This window comes from Anomalospiza imberbis, chromosome 1 (assembly GCF_031753505.1).
Source record: "Anomalospiza imberbis isolate Cuckoo-Finch-1a 21T00152 chromosome 1, ASM3175350v1, whole genome shotgun sequence".
NCBI lineage: Eukaryota > Metazoa > Chordata > Aves > Passeriformes > Viduidae > Anomalospiza > Anomalospiza imberbis.
This window is the reverse complement of record NC_089681.1, coordinates 147,190,042-147,215,002: the sequence shown is the minus strand read 5'-3', so window position 1 is coordinate 147,215,002 and position 24,961 is coordinate 147,190,042. Positions and strand designations below refer to the sequence as shown.

Below are 24,961 nucleotides of genomic sequence, written 5' to 3'. Positions count from 1 at the left end.
AGAGAGGCGGGATAAGTGCCACCTATTCCTGAAAATGTCCTGCCTGTTTTCTCTGTCCATGGGCTCTTTCAGCTCCACCTCGACACAAGACAATGCAAAGAAAGGTTTGGGGATGGGAACCTCCTCACTGCCTTCTGTGATAAACACAAATGCAAAGAATTCCTCTAGATTTTCTTTCTTTTTTTTTTTTTTTTTTTTTTTTTTTTTTTAGTTTTTGTTGTAGTCTTTTATTTCCTAAGTACTGATTTAGTACTGGAATCAGACTCTCTCCTCTGGCATCTACTTTTGGTAAGTCTGAAGAAATGTTTCTGATTTCTGCTGTTTGTAAAAATACAACTACAGCGCCAGCACTGCAGCTCCTCATTGGCTCACCCGTTACAAAAGACTGAAAAAAAACAGTTTAATACAAAATAAAGCTATGAGATAATGTCCCCAAAAATACACAGCAAAAAAAAAAAAAAAATCCCACAGATGAACGTTAGGCATAATTTTCTTTTTTTTCTGAATGCTTTTATTTCCCATCTGCTCAATGAATGTGATGCACAGATCTGCAGTCACAGCTTAGAGACAACTCCAGGGAAAAGTTATTTAAAAAGGCTCCTGAGAATATCCTGTGCTTTCTTTGGATAAACATGAACCAGTGTGTGGATTTTCAAGCATAAATAGCACCTGAAGTGACAGGGGAATGTAAGAATTTCACTTGAAAGCAAAGGCAGAGGATGGAAAAAGCAGCTTTTTGGGTTTTTTCCCTTTTTTTCCATTTTTATGCATCACACTTGAACCACAGAGATTATGTGGATGGATCCTTTGAAAAATGAAATATCGGAGGTGACAGCAGTATTACCAAGGAGTTTCAACGAAATGAGTTACTTTTATACTGACATGAAAACGTTCATGCAGGAAATACAACTAACATTCGAACGAGATGAATGTCATAACACTTCCAATTAATTCTGCTTCCTTGAAAATTTTCAGAACTTTTCCATCCATGAGTTCAAGGCAGAATCAGAAGGATCAATCCTAAGTAGAACACAGCGGGGCAGACATGAAATTTCAGCGGGGCGGAGATACCACAACCTCTTCGAAACAGAAATACCTACCTGCTTAGAAATAAACTTGTACACCAGCAACGCTGGGCTGCTGATTTACCTCTTTAGCTATTAATGCGAAAAGTTGTCTCAGCTGGTAGAAATACCGCTCTTGAGCACAGTTTTCTGCCGACAGAGAGGAGCAGAGACACAAAATTAGTACGAAAATTAGTACAAAATTAGCAATAAGCTCTCTCTGGATTGTACTAACAGGGGGATGGTTTTTAAGTTTTAGCCCAACCTAAAAAATTCCGCGATTCCGGGACCCCGGCGCTGGCCCCGCCCCTCGGCGCTGGCCACGCCCCACAGCGGCACAGACCACGCCCCCTCAGCGATAGCCACGCCCTCTCAGCGCTGGCCACGCCCCCTCGGCGCCCCCCGCAGCAACGCCTCGCTTCTCCCGCCCCGCCCCCGTCGCTAGGGGGCGTTCCCCGCCGGGCACGCGCCAGGCCGCGGAGTCGAGCCGAGCTCCCGCCCGGCTGCGCCGTGTCCCGGCGCCGCGCTCGGCGCTCGGCTGCTCGTGCCTGCGGGCGATGCGCGGGGCCGCGGCCGCCTGAGGGCCGGCTCCGCTCGGGTGCCGGCGGAGCGCAGCCGGGCCGGCCGCCTGAGGGCCGGCTGCCTGAGGGCCGGCTGCCTGAGGGCCGGCTCCGCTCGGGTGCCGGCGGAGCGCAGCCGGGCCGGCCGCCTGAGGGCCGGCTCCGCTCGGGTGCCGGCGGAGCGCAGCCGGGCCGGCCGCCTGAGGGCCGGCTCCGCTCGGGTGCCGGCGGAGCGCTGCCGGGCCGGCCGCCTGAGGGCCGGCTCCGCTCGGGTGCCGGCGGAGCGCAGCCGGGCCGGCCGCCATGGGGCTGGGCTCCAGCTCCGAGGGCCCCGGCGGCGGCGCCGAGGGCTTCCACGTGCACGGGGTGAGGCGGCCGCCGCCGGGCCCGCGGGGAGACGGAGGGAGGGAGGCTGGGAGGGCCGCGAGCGGCGCCGGGGCGGGTCCGGCGGGGTCGCGCTGCCGCATCCCGCCCGTGGCTCCCGGCTGCTGGCTCCTTCCCGGAGCTGCCACGCCGGCAGGGGCGGGGCGGGGCGGCCGCGCCGCTCCCGGGACCTGCGGGTGCCGGTCCCGGCGGCTGCAGCGAGCTCGGGGCCGCGGCCTGGCGGGACTTGGGTGCCGAACGGCCCGCGGGAGCCTGCGGGGCTGCTCTCGGGGAACTTGAAGGAGTTCAAGAGTAGAACAGCGCTTCTTCCATCCCTGTTCCCCTCCTTTTCTCCCGGCTCGCCTCCATCGCTCTCTGTTCTCTCTCTCTCTCTCTGCTCTTCTCCTTCTCTCTCCCCATTCCCCTGCTTCCCTCCTTTCCCTGCTGCCTCCTCTGTGGATGTCCACAGCGGCGCGGTAGGGGTTAATTCCCGCTCCAGCCGTGGCTTCCCCCGTGGCTGCCTCTCCCAGATGCCACGTGCAGTTTCCACTTCATCTGCATTCTGTGTTTCTCGGCAGCAGTATGAAGCTGCCTGTTTGATTTTGATGCAGTTCAGCGTTCTGATGAATGTTAATACTTCTACTCCAGCTGTGGTTACAGTGCTCAGTCTTGACTGTTTAAAAATAAAGCATGATTTTTGTTCTTATTTTTGCTTTAGAAGCTTTTGCTGAAGTAACTGTACTATTAAATATATTTTATAACTTCTATAAACAGTTCTGCCAGCAAAAGCCCCAATACCAATACAAGTTTATCTATTAAAAAAAAACCCGTATCTAGCATTTTGGTAACACCAGACCAAATATAAAATGTTGGAGTTTGAACTTTCCTAGCAATGAACTTCCCAGTTTAGGTGATGCCTGGGTTGTAATTTTGTGCTTAAATTGTGAGGTGGCCCTCAGGAGTCAAATGTATCTCAGGTTAAGGGCTGCTGAGTTAACAAAAAGTGAAGTCAAGAGCAAACTGTCAGTAGCTTTGCAGTGATTCCTTAACACCATCTTGCTTTGTCAGTGCACCTTGAAGTGGGTGGACTTCAGTGTAATTGCAAATTTTGGTGGGTTTTTTCCTGGTATGAATGTGTTTTATGAGTGTTCTCTCTGTAGATTGCATCTCTTCTATGACAGCTTTGCTTCTAATGAAATTGAGATGTCCCAGCTCTTATTTCTTAGGAATCTTTTGTAAGCGGTGGCTGTTTTCTTGACCAGAACTTGTGGGCGGGCGTGTGCTTGTGTAAATATTCCTGTTCCAGTGGGCTGGAAATGCCGGAACCCAGCTGTCCCTTGTGGTCAGGGAAAAATGGCTCTGATGCAAGTGGGGACTCTCACTGTGCTCAGGTTGTTAGAACCATGGAAGAAAATCCTGCAGAAAACTCTGCAAATTCTGGCAGAAAACCAAGCCTTTCTCCAAAGTATTCAGTATTTAATAGTTCCAGGCTGTGAGCTCTGATTCACAACATTTGTGTCTTACACGGGGTTCAAAACCTGCTTTTTACAGCTTGATTTGGATATCTGTTCATAGTTCTATAAAAGTAAGAGCCTAATCATGCACCGCTGCTTGAGGGTGGTCATTTGGTGCCTTATCTCTGGCTCGGCTGAAAAGTAAATATTGAATAAAGTGTAAAGATTAACACTCTCACTTGGGTAACTGGAGGTCAGTGTGGAATAACAATAAAATGTTCTGCAGGTTCAGGAGAACTCCCCAGCCCAACAAGGAGGACTGGAACCTTTCTTTGATTTCATCATTGCCATAGGACACACAAGGCTTGTAAGTCTCAGATGATTTCAGTGTTGTTGTTTCCCACCCTACATGAACTGTGGGAGGAAAGGTAAAAGCCGTAACTGTCACAAGCAGAGAAACTTTTCACATTGGACATTAAAAGTAAAGTAAAACTTGCAGGGGTTCAAAGTTTCTTTGGCTGGACCCAAGTTTGAAGGAAAGGTTTTGTTTATGCCTTTACTTCACCTTAACTTCTTAAGAGGTTAACACAATGTTTATGTTATTGCTCACTTGTACATATTTTCCACCACAAGGTGAATATTGAACTGGTGAGTCAATAGTCAGAGCTCAACATTTGTTTAAACAAACTTGTTTCAACATTTGATAAAACATGAAAAAGAATCAGTGTGTCTACTTACACTTCTGAGACCAAGAACACGGTTCCTGTGTGATGAGTTACGAGAGAAGAGTTGAGTTTTGGTTTGATGGGGTTTTTTTGGGTTTTGGTTGGGATTTTGTTAGTTTACTTAAAAGGCTCAGAGCTTTGCCTTGTATGCTCCACCCTAACTACATTCAAGCTGAATTCATTAAGTTTGTCTTGGTTTTATGAGAGGAAATGTCTTTTTTGGAAGTGATCATTGTAAGGGCAGATTTTGGGGGAAGATCATTTAATCTTCTAACATGACAGAAATGAAGATATTCTTTCACAGTCAGTGTGCAGTGACTTTGAAGGGCTGTTGAAGAGGGATGGGGCTCAGAGACAAGAAGTGAAATGTTGCTGCTCGTTGTTAGGACTACACAGTTGGCACCTGATACTGCTGGTATTATTTAATAGCAGTTGTGAAGGACAGGAATGCCAGTGATGAAATGGAGCAACAGGAAGTACTTATGTAAAGGGATGTGTGTTGACAGTACTGACTGCTTTCTAGTAAAAGAAAATTGAACTGGAAATTACTGGGATTGTTTGTGGGCCACAGAACCTAAACTTTTAGTTTTGGTTCTTTGTATTCAAATTCTGCCACAGATATTACAGGTGCAACTAGAAATAATGTTAATCCTGCTTTACAGAACAAGGAGAACAATATGTTGAAGGACCTGCTGAAGGCAAATGCTGAGAAAGCAGTGAAGCTGGAGGTGTACAACATCAAAACAATGAAAATCCGAGAGGTGGAGGTGATCCCCAGTAACATGTGGGGAGGACAGGGCCTCCTTGGAGCCAGCGTGAGGTTCTGCAGCTTCCAGGGAGCCAATGAGCACGTCTGGCACGTTCTGGTGAGGAGCAGTTCCTGCCTGGCTCGTTACACTTCGTGTCACCTTGTTTTACAGTGTGATGTTTAGCAGTAATGCCAAGTACTGGGATGCAGTCACACAGAGGAAGGGAAGAGTCTTGAAGGTTTGTCTGAGCTGTTTGAGTAGGGACAAGGAGTGGGTGGCTGTCAGAGTGACAGTGACAAAAATAACTCCATCCCAACCAGACCAAACAGTATAGGTGGGAAGGGTTTTTTGTTTTATACTGAATAATCAATGGCAAAAGCAGAAAGATTCTGCCCCGATTGATGTCTCTGTGTTGGCTAAATTCACTGAAGTAATATTAATGTTACAAAAAGCACCACAAATTTATTTTAAAATTAAGAGGAAGAGCTAAAAGAATAGAACTGAATAGGAAAGAACGTTTATGTTTCTGGTTAAGTAAATTCAATTTCTCAGAATCTTCAGAGGATGTAATTTTAAATTGGTAAGATTTTCCTACTCATCATGTTCTAAATCTTTCTTACTCAGCATGTTTTACAGGATGTCACAGGTGGATGTAGACTATTCGAGAGCTTTGTTTTTACCCCATTAACAAAATGTTCTTTCCTTCCTTGCTCTGGGAGTTAGTTCTTGTTGATCTTGGTAGTTTATCCTGCTGTGGGTGCAGATGACTCGTGCCGTTCTTTCACAGGACGTTGAGCCTTCGTCTCCTGCGGCTCTGGCTGGTCTCCAGCCATACACTGACTACGTTGTTGGATCTGATCAGATTCTCCAGGAGGTAGGGTGCACGTTCCTTCCAGCAGCCAGTGATTGTCTTTGTGCCTGCCAAGTGTTTATTGTAGGATTTGGGTTTTGTATAAATCTCATCAAACACATGGGGGTGGCATTGAGGGATTTTGGAGGGTTGGTGTTTATGACAGAAGCTTTATTGTTAAGGCAAACATTATCTTTCTTTTTAATCTGACAATAAAAAGAAGTTGCTACTAAAGATCAAACTACATTGGTGATTTTTCTATCTCTGGGTGTTAAGTATCTCACATTGAGTAAATAACTATGCAGAATGTTGACTTGCACATATGGGTTTATTAACTACTACTTTCTATCTTTTTTTTTCATAGTCAGAGGATTTCTTTTCCCTGATTGAATCCCACGAGGGGAGGCCGCTGAAGCTGATGGTTTATAACACTGAGGCAGATTCCATCCGAGAGGTAGTTGTGACTCCCAATGGAGCTTGGGGTGGAGAAGGAAGGTACTGATCTCTCTTGATGACAGGTTTTACACTTGCTGTAAATGAGCTCCTGTTAGGAGTATGACTATCAGTTATTGGTGTTTCCAAGTTCAGCCTTCTTTCCTCACACTTGTCACCCAAAACTGTTAATCTTTACATTAAAATAAATTGGTTTAGAACTAGGAATTGGGCACATTCAGGATCTAATCCTGCTCAGGTTGAATCAAATGGCAGAACTCCCATTAGCAGATTCATTATTTGCATTCTCATAGTCAAAACATTCAGCTAAAGCAAGAACAAAACCCACATCAGGTCAGATTAAATATTTTGCAAAGATATAAAATAATTCACTCAAAGCTAAACTGTCAGCACGTCTCAAAGTTGATTGCAGAGTGTTCCTTGAGTACTCTTAAGTGGAAATTCTTGCAGGTAGGTATTTCCTGCTATAGATAAAAGACACAAACTATTCTTGTTTAAAGAAGTCAAAATTTAAAATATTACTTTGTTAAGAGCACTTTTTTGTGTCTTGATTTTTTTTCTCTTGTACAGTTTAGGATGTGGTATTGGATATGGCTATTTGCACAGAATTCCAACACAGTCCACGACATCAAGGAAAAAGCCAGAAAGCAAATCACCTTCACCCTCACCAGAAGCTGGAACTCCTGTGCCATCCACTAATGGTTACACAGAGGTAGGAAAAAAATAAATTCCAATCTCTGCCACATTCTCTGGAGTTTCAAAATTTTCTGCTGTTTGGGACAGTGGTAATACAGAATGTTTGAGTACAGCATTCAATTTTGTTGAATGAAATGGAGTTGGATAAAGGGAAAGGGAGAGCTGATGCTGCTGAGCAGGTGCCAGATCACCAGTGTCAGCTGATATAAATTCTTGCCAAATATTTTCTCCTTATTTTCAAGTCTTGCATCCTACAGCTGTGCCACTCAATGAAAATTATGTTGGAGCACCTACTTCACTAGGAGAAAGATACACCTCCAGGAACCAAGTTCTGAGAACAGATTGGCTTTAAAAGGCTGAGCTGGAACATGTCCTAAGTGGTGTTTGTCTCTCAGTTTCAGCATCACAGCTTCTCTCTGAACTGGTGCATATGGAGACAGGCAGGATGCTTTCATGGGAATTTTGGCTACAGGTGAAGCTTTTGATGTAAAACAGTATTTTTACTTCTTGCTGTATTATTCCAGACTCCATTGTTGGCACCTACCTCTCAGAATGACAGCTCTGAAGCAGTTACGAACTTGGATCATTCCACAGAGCAAATGAGTGGTTACTCACCAGAAAGCTCCCTTTCTCCTCCTCCCCCTCTCCAGAGAGTTATGGATCCAGGTGTGTTTTCTTGGGTGCTTTTTTTGCACCAATTCTTTAGAGTACATTTAAATAAATTAATATGCTCTTAAACAAGCTAGAGATTTAAATTCAGAACTCTGAGCACTGGTGGTGGTTTTCCTTGAGGTTTTTGACTTCCCTGGATTTCAGAGCTATAGAATTTGGGTACCAGGTAAGTTAAATCTATTTGCATTTAGTAAGAAGGGGACTTCACGGACTTCAGTCTGGATTGAACATGTCCTTTTGAATCTAGAATTTTGTGTTGCATCTAACTAATACTTGCTTTCTCCTTCAGGATTTCTAGATATGTCTGGAATTTCAGTTTCCGAGTTCACAAGCTTAACAGAAGTGTCCAACCTGTCCCCATCTGCCTCCTTCAACGTGCCAGCAGCAGGGGCTTCTGTAGGCTCTGAAACATTAATGCCAAATAGTGAAGCCTCTGCTTATTTTGGTAAGTTCACTCAGGATTTCCTTTGGGTCTTCTTTCTGGAATGGCACCAACTCATGCTCGCTTAACATCATCACAGCTTTTGGAAATAGGCAAATTTTAATAAAATGCAGCAAGAATGGCAAAAATGGGATGAAAAAAGTAGCAGAAATCAGTTTTAGAAATGGAAAAATCTAATGTGCTTTTCCTTAAGTTTATAGCATGTGGGTCTTTTTCTTTAAATGAAAATGCTGAGGCACTGTCTGATATGTTTTGGTTTTTTACAAACTCTCTCAATTTCCCAGAAAATGCCTCAACTTTGGACCCTGAAGGTTTAACCCCATATCCTGAAGGATCAGGCAAACAGCCCACACTGGATGACCTCCTGCCTTCAATTCCATCTTTACCTTCTCTTGACCTTCCTCATGACATTTCTTCAAAAACAACACTAGGAAATGATGCTGATAGCCAGGAGTCCAAGCTGCTTATGAACAGCATTGAGAGCTCGTTAACCACTGCTCCAGAGACACCAGAGCACGAAGCAGCAAGTGAGCAGAAAGGAGAAGCAGCTGCACAAGATCCTGAGTGAAATGGACCCTGCTGCTGTTTACAGACTGCTGAATGCTGCAGTGCTACAGCTTGGAATATTCTTCTGATCTTGAAAGAATTACAGTTACTCTATTTTGTTAGTGTAGACAACACTAGAAAAGAAATCACATGAAGTACAGATCCTGTTGTCTTTTCCAATCACTGTTTAATGGATTGATCTATGCTCAGAATTTGAATGCTGTCCAGAATCACCCAATCAATAGAGAAATTGATGCAGAAACAAGTTGGACAGTGGCAGAATGTCAAGTTCTGGAGTTCACATTTGCCTAGAAGTGCTCCTGAATGTATTTACAAAGGCACTGTGCCTGAACAGTGACACTTAGTGATGATTTTTATCAGTATGTTTGATGGCATTAAAAAAAATATTTATAGTTTTGATTTGTTAGAAAGCTTTTCTAATGGTACATACATCTTGGTTAGCCTGTTCCTGTGACTTGCAAGGCATTTCTTACACTAAGATACTTTTACTTACTACTCTAGTACTCTTACTAGACTCTTATTTTTCTTGGTTTAATTCCCTTCTCTGCAACAGTCATTTGTGTACCTTCTTTATCCCTCCTTGGGCAGGAAAGAAATACAATGGGGTTTGAAATTGCAGCCTCAGATGGGACAAAGCCATGGTGGTGGGTCCTGTCATTCACTTCTGCTCTTGAGTGGACCAGGTGGAGGCCTTGCAGTTAAATAAACAGTGAGGGGGAAGGGGATGATGGTGGTTACTTGAAATAAATTAAAGATGATCTTAAAGTAGGAGTGAAGATTGAATGCCTTGGCATCTGTAGTGACCAAGAAATGGCTTTCCTTTGTGCTTTTCTATTTACTCATTACTATTTTTATACAAATTGTTTTAAATCTAAAACAGGGCTGTTGTGCAGCACCAGCAACTGGTTTTTGTAGCTTTTTATTTTTGTTTGCATTTGTCCCCAGCTCGCTTCTGAATGTAACGGCAAACATGACATAAACAAGGGAAGACATGGATGGTTTTATAATCCTCAGGGCAGTGATTTATCATGGAATTTCAAAGCTGCTGGTAGGCAATAGTACAGCTGCTGCAGTGCAAATCCTTTGTAAATGAAGAGAATGGGGTACAAGGCTGGTGTGTGTTTAGGCTGTAACCTAAAGTACACTTATTTAGCACAATATTGCCCGATTTCCTTTGCCCTGGCTCCTGCTCTCTTTCTGCTCTGGCAGTAAGTGACAGCTCAGCTTCAGCCAATGGGTGCAGGCAAAGTCACAGCACATGAGGGCTTCAGGTGAGTCCACCCTGACAAAAAAGTCTGTCCCTGATCTGTTGTTAGTCTGAAATACTACAAGTACAGTAGTTCTGAGCAGGACTGTTAAAGTACCTGTTGCTTTAAAGAATGTATTAAGCTCTAACTAAAGGCATAGAATTGACAGTGGATTCTAGTCTGCTAGAGGGTCAGTTTTATTTCCTATGTTGCTAAAATAAATTTCCTGTTTTGTTCCCCCAGCTGACTGTTACAAGGGTGAACAGCCAAACACTAAAAATACATGTAATTTAAACTATTCCTAGCTTTGGTTGATCTTGGAGTCTGATGCCTGGAGACACCTATGTGGTGTTTTATTCTTGTTGTTTATTTCGGACTGTTTCTAGTCCTTTACCTTTCCCAAAAATGGCCATGAGAGGCTAATAGCTCATTTAAGTGACTGTACCATAAACACCTTCTAGAAATCTAAGAGCAGGGAATGTCAAAACCCTTCCTAGATTTCAAATATCACCATAATAAATGGCTTAAACTTACTTCAGTCTGTGTCCAGCCTCTGTGTGTTAACTGGCTCTGGGAAAGGGTTTGGAAAACCAAGTAGTTAAACGTTGAGCCAGAGAATGTTGTGTTTTCCAAACCTGAAACCTGATCATTCAAATGCTAAATGAGGTGAAGAGTTGGACCTCCTCATCAAATTTCTCTTACCAACTTGGATACTCCCTCACAGCTGCAGCCCAGCAAGTGGAGAGTACTCCCGTTTGTGGGTGCAAAGTGAAGAAAGTGACTGGAATTTTAGCTTTAAAATGAAACCTAAAAAGAATGGGAGAAGCACCTGAGGGTGGCTGGATTCAGAGCCAATACCAAACAGCCACTCAGCCTGCTGCTGTCCCAAACATCTGTTTCCAGGTAAGCAGGAGCTGGATGTGACCTTTCTCCCACTCTAAACCCAACAGCAGCAGCTCTTCTGCAGACACGAGGAGGATTATCTGGGCAGCATCAGGAGAAGGGTAAATCAAAGGGAGGAGGAGAAGGAGGTCACCTCAGACGTTACAGCAGCAGGGTGATTTATATGGCCAGACACAACAGGATGATCTGCCAGACCTAAAATTACCAGCTGAGCCTGAGGACACAGGTCTGGCAGACGTTAAACCCACAGAGGCTCCCAGCAGCTCAAGCATTAGAGTGAGGATTAGGCAAAGCCCATCTCCACTGAGCCCTGCTCCTGCCAATGCCACAGCACCCAGGGCCGATGGGGCTGAGCCAGGAGGAGCCCTGGGAGCCACCGGACCTCCTCCCACCTGGGTGCTCAAACCTCTGCTCAACAAAGGCCACAGAAAGGTGGCCAGGCCCTGCCCCAGCTGAGGCTAACTTGATCCATGGGAACTTTCCATACAGCATAGCCCTCTACTAGGAATGACTGTAAACCCCCAAGATCATTATAAGGAAATAGAGATAAACATGCAAACTTCATTATTAACAGAATATGGATGCTAAACTCATTCTGGCTGAACTTGAATGAATGAATGTGGATGTATTTATTGTCTTTTAAGTTGAACACCTACTAGTAGAACTATTTTAACACTAAATTCAGGCAGTGATGATTTAATTTTCCCGCTTAAACTTCCACAGCAGGCCTGACAATCTACTGAACCTCCTACTGTACTGCTCTAGGCTCTGTGCAGAGGCTGCTCAGCCACACTTGGCTGGACTTCTCTGAGCTGTAACTCAGAAATGCTGCAGGAAAATGGATCTCTGCAATGCTGAGCAGAGATCACACCACCCATAAACTGGGCAGGTATTTTCACCTGCAAGCAGTTACACAAGAACAGGCTCTTAAGAGGAAGTAGCTACAGGTTACTCATTGCATCAATTAGACTGTGTTCCATTTCCTGGGCACTGCCCACACAAACCTCCTTCTTGGCTTTTGCCTTAAGCAAACACTAACTGCCATTGCTTCTGCTGTAGCAGAATTTCAACTGTTTGCTCCAAGTTACATTTGGAAGCTACAATATGTAATTCATGTGTAATTATTACACATTACACATGTAATAGGTAATTAAGCAGTCACAGTCCCCTGAAAAAGACATTTACAACAGTGTCACAATATCCTCAGAGAGAGATCAGCCATGTCCCACTCAGGCTCTAGTCAGCACCTCTGCTCTGCATGGTGTTTGCACAGCTCTGAACAGAAAAAACTTCCACTGTAGTACAGGGAGCTCTTTCCATCAACCACTTTCCTGTTAAGTGTGTGTGTGCTCCCAACAGCTGTTATCCAGCTGGGAGGTGATTCTACCTGGCTCTGGTCAGGATCCAGCACCACATCCACAGTGTAAGACCATGTGCTTAAAAATTGAATCTACGTGCCAAGTTCAATAAATTTCTAGGGATAAGCCTTGCATCAAACAAGACCTCCATGAAAGGAAAAGTAATACCTTGGTGTAATGTCTCTATACCAGTAACTGCCCTGCAAGTCCCCAGCTGCCCCCCTCCTGGGGAATACATGGACAATCCAGCTAATAAATCTCAAGACCAAGAGGTAGAACTACACTAAGGCCCCTTCCAACCCAAACCATTAATGATTCTGTAATAAAGCTCATCCAGTTCCAACCCCCTGCCATGGGCAGGGACACCTTCCACTAGAACAGGATGCTCAGAGCCCTATCCAGCCTGGCCCAGAACACTTCCAGGGAAGAAGAGGCCACAACCTTTCTGCCCAGAGCTTATTTTGAGTATTTTTTCAGTGTTTCTTAAAGTTACTGGTAAATCCTTCAAGCAGTTCTTCTCATCCTAAAATCATACTTATACTTCAGCTACAAGTTCTGAGTCAAGCTCTCCTGTTCTCAGCCCAAACCCATCTAAAGAGAATAAAAAGTTACCTGTCATACAAAATTTAAATGCTTTTCTGGGAGACAGGCTGCACTACTAAACACTAGATTTACAACTCCTTCCCATTATGAACTTGGAAATTAGATAACTTCTGCAAATCTGCAGCCTTCTCTATGCGTCTGGCAACCTCAAACTCTCTGTTCACAATGTTCCCAGGAGCTGTGACTCTCATATTAACTCAATGCTCTCCTCCTTCTGCCTTCAGGACTCTTATGGACAGCATAATTTAAAAGGTAGTAGCAAAAGACCCTTTCTCTCACTTTATACACCATGTAAGTCAGAGCTGGGAATCTGGGAGCACATTTGGGCACTCAATTACTGTGTGCTCAGAGAGAGCAGCTCAGCTGACAATTTCCACAGCAAAAGCTCTGAGCATTCTTTCCTGGCATTTTCAACATCAGGAAACCCAGCTTGATTTCCCGTGTGCCTCTTACAACCTTTCCACACACAGACAGCTCAGCAGCAACTGGGATGGGTCACTTGTTAGCACAAAATACTTTCATGGTACAAAAGCAGCACTGCCCACGTGACATTCTCCCCTCAATGGGACTCAGAGCTCACATCTGCAGGTCTGCTCACCTCAGAAATTCTTACATTCAACCACAAGATTATCTTCACAGATATATATTATCTGCTAAGGCATTGCCATTTCTTCAGCCATTGCATTACTTGAGGCTTCAAAGCACTCTGAAGGCCTTTGTTAAATTCAAGCTCCAAAACTGCACAGTTTATCTAGCACACAAAACAACTTGAAAATATTTTAACTAAAGCCTTTTATTCTATACAACTGTGAAACATCATTTACCCTTCTGGCATTGCAGACTCTTCCATTAATCTTTCCTGTTACTGTGTTTCGGGATGGTTAGAAAGAAAAAACAGAAGGAAAGTTACAACCTTGGGCTGATTTCAAACAAAAAAATTACTGTGAGCAACTCCAATGTATACAATAGGACAGGAAGACAACCAGGAAACAAAACATAACCCAAACAGCGCCTATTGGAACAGACACAGACCCTTGCTATTAATAAATACAAGTCAGGACAGTTTACCAATAAAAGTTACAGTTCTGTTTAACCATTTAATTCACAAATAGCACTAAAAATGTGCAGTTAAAGCACAATTGTGTCAAACTAAGCATACATAGAAATGGGGATTAAAAAAATGAACCTGATTCTTGAAAGATGGGAAAAGACATGCTAACTTAATTCTGAACCATGGTTTTGTCTAAGCAATGAACTTGTTTTGCTGAGTTTAAAGTGCAGAAGGGAATGACTATTTTGACTATATTTTGTCTATTTTTTTCAAATAAAACATGATGAAAAATACTTTTTGTCTGACCAATACAATCCCAGTAATATAATTTATTGGGACCTTCCTTAGGCCTCAACCTAAATCTTGATCACAAGATACAGGAAGGGCTACAGCATGTGTCTCCTGAAGAAACTCACAATAATATACTGCCCCTTGAAGGCACTTGTGCTTCTGCTTCAGACAAGAGTAATTTTTAAACCATTTCTCTATGAGGATTTGTAATTTGCTCTGGCTACAAATGGTTTTCTGGGATATCCCCACATTTTCTCACAAAAAGCTGAAAGGCCCTTACCCTCCCTCCCCCCAATAAGTTAAACTTCTATAAAAGATTACCATGAGCCTATGACAGTCACAGATTTTTAGAAATAGCAGTGAAAACAAGATCTGCATAAATCTCTAACAAAAGAACAATTGCATATAAAACCTTGGAGAAGAAGAATCAGTAATTTGATCTCATGAATATGAAATCTGCTGAGAAGTTTTCAAAGTTTAACATTAAACATATGAAGTTATAATCAGAATGGTTTGAAGTTTTAACAAAATGTCACATACTTTTGGAGCACAGTTACCAAAAATTAGACTAGTGTGTCTTTAGAACACCTAGGACACAGTGCAGGAAGTAGTTATATATATATATATATTCAGAAAAAAAAAAATCTAAGTTGCTGCAAAGCATGTTCACTCTATTATGATGCACAGCATCACTGGACTCTCATTGCTCTGATATTTTTCTAGTGTTCTTATCTTGCATGTCAACAGCTCTCTAAAGCAATTAAAACAATTCTCATGTTAACCCTTGGTTTGCATTTAAATGGGCACATTCATTCAAGTATGCGATACCTATTTTCTGGTGTTTTCTTTTCCAAATTTCTTTTAGTGGTAGAAATGCTTAAGTAACCTGTGAGAAATCATTGCTGGAACTTTATGAATGGAATGTACTAAAAATACCTTGTGTGCAGTTCTTAATTACATTGTGAATAGTGACTAATACGGCCAAACCTGTTTGATACCGAGCACGAGTAGATGAGGGGATTATGTTCTGGAAAAAACCAAAAGCAAAAAGGAGGAAGCAAAAGTCTGCACTGGGTTATCATCCACTCCCTGTACACCTCACACAACACAAATCACTCGGGGACCTCCCATCTCATTGACTGAGACTAGGACAGACTTTAGTTTAAGTCATATAGATTTTTTTTTTCTTTTTCCTCTATATTACAGGTCTATTAGTCACTTCAATTAAATGTTTACTTCCCGTCCATACTGAGGCATTAGAAGTCTCATCTACCTTAGGGGTTCAGGGCTGCTCTAGAACTACTCTTGGAACCAGCACAGCAAGGTCAAGTCAGTAATGACTGCTCTGGGTCCGCGCTGCCCTCACGTCGATTTCTGGCGGTAGTGAAGCGTCAGGTCCCCACCACTCTTCCAGATGAAATGCTTTACAGTCCGAAGGTCCATGTTGGGGTCCAAAACCTACACAGCAAAAAGGCAGCTTTTACTCAACAAGTCTACTAGGCTGGCAGAAATTAAAAAAAAAACAAAGCAAACCAAGCTGAGAACTGATACCAAGATACGTAATGCAAAAGCTAAGATTTTTTCAATTAGCAACTGAGCCTGATGCATTACTGAAAGATTTTAGCAGAGTAACATGTAACTTCAGATTACAACTACCTCCTCAGTACCTAATCTCCATTGCACTTATTAGGCAACTAGTGGTTTTGGACCAATTTTGAAAACTGCCAAAGAAGCAGAACTCAAAACATTCCAGAAATGCTAAAAATACAACTCTTTGGAATTGTATTAACCCCATTTGTTGACTATGAGTAAGTAACCCTGTAAGGGCCCCATGCCAGACCAAACTGAACAGGTTTATTATGAAAATTCTTTCTATCTGCCTATCTGCAACTGTCAGAAACTTGTATCAGTACTAACTTAATGTCAAAACATTTACTTAGTTTTAAAGTTAACAGATACTCTATAGCATATTTCAAGCTCAGAACTCAAAAATTCACAACTAATTTACTGCTAGAGCTTGGCTCTGATTACAGGGAACTTACCTGGTCCTGGCACAGAAGTTCAATCTTCTCCTCTGCTAGCACAGCAATGTCCTCCTCCTTTTCTTGTTCTCCTGCTTTCTCATTGTTGGAGGAGCTTGTTGTCTGAGACTCGTTGTCCAAGTTGATGATTTTCTCATACACATGTTCCATCACCTTTCTCACCTGAAGCATGTCACTGGCTGACAGCCGGTCTCTATAGGAGTTAGAGAAGTTTGTCAGGAAAAAACTTGAGAAACAAACTGTGTTTCTTATCTTCACAACACCTTCCTTAGTTGTAGTAAACTATGCAACTACACAAAGAACATCTTTATGCTGTCTAGTAGTAAATTATCAGCATCATCCAGAATGCCATGATCGTAACAGCAATTTATCCAAAGACTCACACAGCAAAAAACTCAGAAAAGAAGTTGAGATATTCAAAAGACCAGATAAAAATCTGCATTGATTTTTAACCAACCCAGCTCATGTGACTAGCAAACTAGTTTGCATTCCCTACTTGTCTCTTTTCTTTTCAAAAAGCAATTATTCATCTCTGTTAGCAACAGGAAACAAAGCTGTGGTTCTGAACAGAGCAACAATCTATAAATTCATCTGTTTTCTGATTAAATACCACAAAAGAAAGTCCCACTTCAGTAGTTAGTTCTTAGACATTTCTTAGCCTGTTGAACCCAACTCCAAAGTTCTTTCAAATATTCTGATATAATTTAGTGCTTTATAGCAATGCTACTAAATGACTAAGAACTTCTACAAATTCATCAAGCACAAAACAATTCTCTAGAAAATCAACGAATTGGTTTTTTTTTTCCCTTTGGTTTTTTTTTTTCTTGAGCTTGCAGAATTTTTCCTGCAATTTGGATATTCAAATGTTGATAGTCATATTTGCATTACTTACTTTTTTAGAGTTTTTGCCCCTGATGATGAATGAGGTTGGAGGTAGAAGGGAATCTTATTGAACTTGGGCATATTTTTCTAGAAGAAAACAAGTTTCAGAAGTGTTAATTTAGGATGAACCATTATCAGCTCCTATTTGCAGCAGCTGCTATTTGAAGTATATTCAGCTCCTAATTATCAGAAGTCGTGAGAGATTCCTAATCAACACCCCCACCACAGCCAACTTCCAAATTACTCATACTCCTGAGACACTTCAATTTAGATGATGCACAGATCATCTAGCTTTTGAATATAAATTATTTATTTCAAAGGCAATTAGATAGTGTCAAAAGACAGCAGCAATATGCAGTGTAGTATCTATTCCTGCATCCTTTGATTGGAAAGGATACCAATTATGCACAGGACTTTGCATTCTTTATCAATAAAAATTGAGCAAAAAGTACTTTAACTGGACACATCAAAAAATGATGCATCTCAAAGGGTCTTGATTACAGACCTTAAGACCACTTTTTTAAATAGAAACTCAACAAAAATTTAAAATGTCATTTCAGATACTGCAAAGTTAATTGTAGTACATCTTAAAAAAACATTAAAAAGCCAAACTAATACACCCAATCACCCAATACTTACATCCACAGTGATGTCAATTACCCATTGTGGCACTGTTTCATTGAGAAGCATGGATTCAGTTTCACCACCTGAATCCCGACATAGCAACCTGAGACACACAGAAATGACCTTTATTGTAACAATAATTATTGCAATTTGCATTAAAAGGCTTTCAGGAGAGGTTCTGCCTTTTAATGGGCAGGGAGCCTGAACTCTGTTAGGATCATGAAGAGATTATTTATCTTCTGTAAAGAGCAGAAGGAGCTGTAGGAAGCCAGATCCCAGAAACAGGGAGTAGGATCTCAGGAGACTACAGCTATGACACAGAAAACGTATAAAAGTACTTCGCTCTGGATTGTGTTATGTTTGTGTGTTGAAGTACAGAACTGTCAGGAGAAGGGGAGAGGCACCTGGCATAAAGCAATTCTCTCCTTGGGAAAAATGAGCTTTGCATGTAAAGCATCTGCTAAGCCCTCACTTAAAGGAAAGTATAAAACCAGTTACAGGAAATGTGCACATGCAATGATGCAAAAAAGCCACATTTCATTTTATAAATTTCAATGAGGTATTTTGTCAGAGTCCTGCAAGCCACCTTTTATGTCCCATAAACACAGCTTGCTCCCTCCAACGGGGTCTTTCCAGTGTTCTCTTGAGGAGCAGGAGCAGCTACATAAGAGGGAAGATCCACCAGAACAGAATGCAGGCAAATATTAAGCCCCAGGTACAAGAGAAACACATTGATACTGTAGGAAAAAAAGAAAGTTTTCCAAGCTGAAAATGGTTTCCCTGTTTCACTGACTAAAAGTTACATCATTTTGGTGCCTGTTCAGCCTGGGAAACAAAGCCAACAGATCAAACATGCCCCACCCCTTAAATTTAAAATCCACTATGTCAGTAAATATCAACCAATTCACAGTGTTTGCAAGCTCAGCATTTGTTTTGCAGCATTATTAAACCGTCTCTGATGTATCACATATCTCAGTTGGGTTTTTCAATGTAGAACAAGATGAAATAGAAGGGTAACTAGTACACACATTGCAATACAGGATCTGTGTTCCTCCCTGCCAGAGATTAGGACCTTCTACTGGATCATCTACTAACTTTGGGAGCAGAAGCCAATTCACTAGTGAGTCGCAGCTCCTGAGTAATTAATGCTCACAGATCAGCACAGCACCCAAAAATCTAAAGCAGCACAATTTCATTCTAAAACACAGTTTAATTTATCAGTTTGCAGAAAGAGGGCACCCAAAAATATCACACACAACTAAGGACTATACACAACTCTTACTGCTTTAAAACCCCACACCTTGCTGATGCTCAAACTCACACACTCAGTTGGACAATGCCAAATCATCATCAACAGCTGCTTATTTTGCCTGTCAAGGACGTGTCTTAAATGTACAGAACAGACCCAAAGAGCATTTTTGATAAACTTCCTGCTTGCACTAAGAAATTGTTCAGCCACGGAACTTGTATTTTTAAGTTTTTATACCTGAACAAAGTGCGTCCTCCAGCCTCGCCAAAAATAACTGGTGTGTGTGGTGGCACTTGGAAGTAGCCATTTCCTTTCTGGACTCTGTTCTCCTGCTCCCCATTCACTGTTGGAAAAAAAAAATCACAAAACAGCAGTGAGACTGCACTAGGTCTTAAAACTGGGCACACATTCCACCTACAGCAGACACATTTTGTAAATTAATAAGATCATAAGCCTCATGAAAACAAAACAAAAAAAAAAATCCCCATTTCCAAGATGCAGCAAGTATGTAAAAAAAACCACTACAGAGTAACAAGATCAATACAGGTTTGTGGAAGGCCTATTTCAATAACCTGTGAAAAAAGGAAAATGAAGTCCAGGAGTCAAAACCGGATTATGAGGTTTTTTGCCCCCATTTCTTTTGTCAAACTGAACAATACTAAAATTAGGAATCAGCTAAAGAGACTCTGCCAAGACAAGACTGTTCTTCCCTCTAGAGTGACAGTACAGAACTCTGAAGGGTTGTTTGCACTGCTCTTCTACCTGGATTTGCCAGATGTCAAAACAATGTACTAGGAAAGTTCAGACACACAGTGCCTTGAACTTCCTGTTACAAATTCAATTTATTACAGCTAATTACAGCAGTATGGTTCTTCAAAGACTGAAGAACCTGATTCCATATCAGGTGGATAGGACAAGACTAAAGAAAAATCAGCATTATTTATACACCTCTTCAACAGTGCAGCTTCTAATCAGTAGGTATCTTGAAACAAAGTAGAAGAATTTGGATGCCAGACTTGCACTTCGGAAAAAACATCTCCATTACACTGTAGCACCTCATTACTGTATTTGAAGAGATGTTGAATTCAAGCAACATTAAGAAATTTAAATAGCACAGACTGGTAAGATGAATGATTCCTCAGCTTTCCAATCAGAACTATATGTAGGCAAAGAAAGGTCAGAAATTGTAACAAGCAAAAAAAACAAAAAAAGAAAATCTGTATTGGAAGGGGTAAACACGATACTAAAGTTACAGCAAGTGAAAAATCCTATGGTTCAAAAGATTTTTTCATAACACTTCTCTGAACAATTGAGAGGAACAACACTGCATGCAATTTGTGTTTATTCAAATTGGTATCTCTACAAAAATATAAGTGTCCAACAGGTCCACTCCACCTTCTCAAGTCACTGCTCAGTGCCAGTCTCCTAATTTTTTTCTTTTGGAAGGGCAATGAAAACATTCCACTAGTCCACAACTCTACAGAGGAATAAGCAGTGTAGCATCAATAATCCAACACCACAGAAGCCTGTGAGTTACACTTCTCAAACCTTGTCTGGCTCTAAGCTGTAAACTGCCAATACACAACAGTCTGAGAATCAGCAACTGGATCCAGAAGAGTCTGCCAAGAGCTCTAAACCTCCAAGGAGGCCAGTTTTGAAAGAAAGCAACTAATTCTTGGCACAGTCTTGTCACAAAGCAGCGAGATATGCTGAATGTACAGGTTTTTAATTGCATCATCTATCTATAGAAAGTAATTTCTTAATCACCAAATAGGAGACTTCAGTCAGCTCTGACCTGGGTTGAATTAATTTCCAGCTCAGGAGTTACAGAGTCTCTTATTTTGCCAAATTCAGCCTCTACCTTACATTTCACATGGCTTTCATCTAAGGTCTGATTAGACTTAGCATTATTCCCTGAAACACCACTTTAAGGAGTTTTCTATGGAGCTACTTCATGTATTATTACACTGAAGGTATTTTTTCCAATAAAGCTTTTATTTTGTTCACAATACCTAGAAGAAAACTGGAATTATGTCAAGAGAATACTTGCTAGTGTTGGATAACTGATTTATTGCTATTTACTGTCATTATCTAGTGTTTCTTTTCCAAGTCAAGCCTCAGTTTGCCAGTAATTGTTTTTCATCTTGTTTCTGTAACTTCAGAATCTTTTATTCACCTACTTTTTTCACAGACAGACCAAAGATTTTTGCTGATACTTCCAGAAGTACAACACTTTTTAGTGTAAAGCAAATTCAGAAATGCTAAAAAACATGAAGTCTATAATGCACAGAGAGAGAGATGTAAGACAACAAATGTATCTGTTTAAGGAACACATATAAGCAAACAGTGTGTGGACAAATCATAAAAAATGAAAATATTAAAATACTAACCATGGTTTATCTCATTTTCTTCTTCATCCATTGGATTGATATGTGTTCTAGGCCAATACTCCAGAAGTGCTTGCAGCAGAAGCCCTCCAAGGTTTACTGTCAACACACAGTGAGGCAGAACTCAAATAACATGGGCAACATAATATTGTCCATTTGATCCACAGCTGAAAATTCCCCATGAGTTTGAGCAGGTCTGTTCCCAAAGCAAACTATTTATGGGCACAGAAATCTGCTTGACACAATCTGAGAGCTGCATGTTACAATCTTTCAGGAAAAGCTGATTTTAGAATCCCTGCTGTTGGATCACTCTTGTGCTTTAACATTCTCTACATTAGGTTATAATTACTTTTTCCCTTTTGCATCTTGAAGGTTTAAAACAAAATTAAATGTAAACCCTGAACATGACTGTTTCAGAAAAAAAGGAAAGACTTTCTTTGGAGAGTATGCTACAGAATTTAGTATTAAAATAAGCCCCAAAATCCAACCAGATACTGACATAGGTGGCACTGGAATACTTCAAAACATATATACTGGAATTTATTCTGATTTCCTTGTTGAAATAAAACACTAATATTAGTTAAAACTTACATTTTGGATCAGAACCATCAGGACTGCTAAATCCAGCATCCTTTGCTGAAACCCAGGCTGCAAAGCAGTCACTTTCATCCAAGGTAATTGTCAACATCTGTTGGCAAAAGACCATGAAGAATGTAATAGTTTTTTGGGATTAACTAAATTTATAAATTTCTAACTCTGCTCCTACAAACCAAAGAATTTCTGAAAGCGTGATAGCACACTCTGTTTACCAAACTGTATAATTCATAATTGGTATTGGTGGACTATACCACAAGCAAAATTTCATTTAAAAAATCTATTATTCATATTATTAAGAGGTAAAATTTGCTGTTTTACTTGAAAATAAATTTAATCCATCAGATAAGCAATGAATGTTCTTGTAAAGTTAACAAACTAAAACCTTTTTTGAACAAACAACATAGGAAAAAATGTGAAACATGACATTAAAACAACAGATGCAGGAGCTATGTCTCACCCCAGTTTTCAAGTCCACTGAGAACCAGTTTGGCACATAAACCATTTTAAATCTCTTCTTAATTTCTTCTTCAAAATCTACTTTCCCAAGGTCTTCAACTTTACATGCCTGTCCACCAAAAGAAATGTACAAGTACTGAGTCATATCAACACAAGTCTTTTCCCTGATTTCCATATACACTTGGAATAATTGTGACTTATCTCCCTCTGAGCACTGCATCCCAAAAACATGCAAGTTAAAGGTTAAATATTAAAAAAAAAAAAAATCAAACAGCGATTTATATGGCAAGTAATTTTTATTCTTCATTAATCTCCGAGGTAGTGGCATCAAGCCAGTAGAGAGGTCTGGAAATATTACTTCAGATTCCTTGAAAATATTTTCCCTACACTGAGTAGACTGCTGTCTTCTAATACCCTGTCATTTTTCTCCCCATCAGTACCAATATTTCAGTACTCCATCAAACAATAAATTCAGCTCAACTACTGCAATGGGAACAGCAGTAAGTGAGTTTCTGTGCAGATGCTTTATTTCTAGTTTTTTCATACTTTTAAAGTAAAAGTCCTTTATGTAATTCTGTTAAAATCCTAATTATTATAATCCACTTGCAAGCTTACCCTGAAATACTTGTTTTAGGCAAACACTAAGGACTGCAACCTTGGAATTTATTCCCTCAAATTCCAGGAAAAATTACAGGAAGCAAAGACTGAAGGGGGCAGCTTCAGGTAGGAAAACCTCCCTCTCTTCTTCCAGCATCCTCAATAAAGTCTCAGCTTTTGAGTGAAGGGAGCAACAGTCTGACCTGGCAAATCATCTCACCTCCACAGTGAATATGTATTTAAACATATATCAAATGACACTTTTCACAGCCTTACTAAGAAAAAAAAAAAAAACCTGAATGAAAGTAAAAATTAACATTAGCATTTGACTTTGGTCCTGAGATCTAACATTGCACACTTAAATACACACTGAAATAAAGAAAACTTTTCCAAAAATAATCTAGGTAAGTTTTAGTATAAATCTATATCCTCCAACTTAATTTCTTTTTCACTTCAGTCAGCAACTCAGTAAGTTGGCTGAGCATGCTTTACCTCATTACTGATCTTGGCTGCTGCACTGCAGAGTTCAAGAAGAAAATATTTAGAATTTAAACAGGCTTTTGCCTGTTGAAAGAAGAAGAAAAGAAATTGCTGACCATCTCACTGATGTGGGATTTGAGTCCTTTCTCTCTGCACTCTTTCCCCTCTCCTCTGAGCAATCATTGGGTAAAGCAACATGAAGAAATGTTACACCAAGTCTCCCCAGGCAACACCAGGCAGGAGCCAGGCTTCCTTCTGTTCCTTTTCCTGCCATTCCTGACTTACCAGTAAACACAAGCTCTCTTTGAAACAAAACCCCATCAAAACACACATTACTATTGCCTGGAAACAAATGCAAGGGTCTGAACATCAGGAGAATGCAGATGTCAATACTGGATTGAATTCAGGTGAATGCAGATATCAGCCTCATGTCAGGGAAAGCTACACCAAAAGCTCAGAAATGCCTCCTCCTTTTTCAAAAGGCAAACTTTGCATGATATCCTGAGACAGAAAGATGATTTACTTTCTACAACGGAAATCTCAAACACTAAAAATGTATATGTAAAAAAGTGGCACAAAATTAATCATCCAACAGTAGAAAATCTGAAATTACATCCTTACCTTCAAGACATCCCAGTATGCCACATTATTATTTGTGTCTTTGGTTAATATGTGCCTCTTGTCATTAAGAATGTGGCACTGAATAATACTAGCACCCCCTGGCAAACAAACAAGAATTAAGGTTACTACTGTCATTATTTTTTCCTAATATCACATTAAACTAAATTGCATGACATGACATAAGCTGTTCTTTGGTTTCACTTTTTTGTGTGTGTAAACCTTGGATAACGCCAAGGTTTCAACATGATTTTAACTGTAACCAACAGTGGACAGACAATAACCACAGTGTTCTGGTTGAAATCATAGTATCAAGTTTTTAAACAACTGAGTCTATGTTAAAGATCAATCACTTGTGCTAAAGATAACAGATTTTACAAGGTGCTCTGCAAAACACCTGTTTACCTTTTATAACTTGGTCAGGCTGTGTACACAGGGGTGGTATGGGATTGGTACAATCATTATCATAATCTCCTGATGCTCTAAAATTATGGATTCCCTTCAAAGTCTAAAGAAAGAAAGAAAATAACGACACATTCATAATCATCTTTAAACTCTACTTTTATCTGTGAGTAACAACTGCCAGTTCATGCTGCTATTTGCTAATTATCCAGTTCCAAGGAATATATTTCTAAATGCATCATAAATAAAGAGCAAAGGAAGTAAATCAAAGCTTCCAAATTCAAATCCACCTTTTGAGCAATTTCAATATTAGTATTTTATGATTTATTCTAAAGAAATCTTACAAATCACAGCACATCCCAGTCAATTTGAAAGCAACAGCCCAATAGTTCCCAAACCAAGACTGCAAATCCCATGACTACTCAACTGTAGTCACCGACTGCAAAATGTATCACTTACCCATTTATTCACAGAGGATTTAGTTGTTGCTACCCAAAGTGCTGGAGGAGGATCAGCTGATCTATCCAGTTCCATCTAAATAATGAAACAAAATTTCAGTCATGCTTAACTTAGTTTTCC

The 24,961-nt window shown here is 40.9% G+C and overlaps 2 protein-coding genes across 3 annotated transcripts in view; one reads left to right on the top strand and one right to left on the bottom strand.

Moving 5' to 3' along the window:
- Nucleotides 1-1,867: 1,867 nt before the first annotated feature.
- Nucleotides 1,868-8,734, top strand: GORASP1 (golgi reassembly stacking protein 1). The gene is made up of 9 exons (XM_068175362.1): nt 1,868-1,990; nt 3,728-3,808; nt 4,829-5,032; nt 5,703-5,789; nt 6,130-6,260; nt 6,789-6,930; nt 7,439-7,580; nt 7,876-8,031; nt 8,313-8,734. Exons 1-9 carry the CDS (start codon nt 1,928-1,930, stop codon nt 8,594-8,596), a joined length of 1,290 nt encoding a protein of 429 aa, XP_068031463.1. The 5' UTR covers nt 1,868-1,927; the 3' UTR covers nt 8,597-8,734.
- The window catches only part of WDR48 (WD repeat domain 48), a 33,140-nt gene continuing 16,490 nt past the window's right edge, over nt 8,312-24,961 (bottom strand). For both annotated transcript variants that reach the window (XM_068175348.1, XM_068175355.1), the window contains exons 9-19: nt 24,842-24,916; nt 24,386-24,488; nt 23,984-24,081; nt 22,287-22,394; nt 21,824-21,920; nt 21,236-21,331; nt 19,083-19,188; nt 17,612-17,699; nt 16,983-17,059; nt 16,091-16,283; nt 8,312-15,506 (exon numbers count right to left, since the gene is read on the bottom strand). In XM_068175348.1, the coding sequence (XP_068031449.1) occupies nt 15,411-15,506; nt 16,091-16,283; nt 16,983-17,059; nt 17,612-17,699; nt 19,083-19,188; nt 21,236-21,331; nt 21,824-21,920; nt 22,287-22,394; nt 23,984-24,081; nt 24,386-24,488; nt 24,842-24,916 (1,137 nt within the window). In that variant the 3' untranslated portion in view covers nt 8,312-15,410. The remainder of the gene's footprint in view (nt 15,507-16,090; nt 16,284-16,982; nt 17,060-17,611; nt 17,700-19,082; nt 19,189-21,235; nt 21,332-21,823; nt 21,921-22,286; nt 22,395-23,983; nt 24,082-24,385; nt 24,489-24,841; nt 24,917-24,961) is intronic.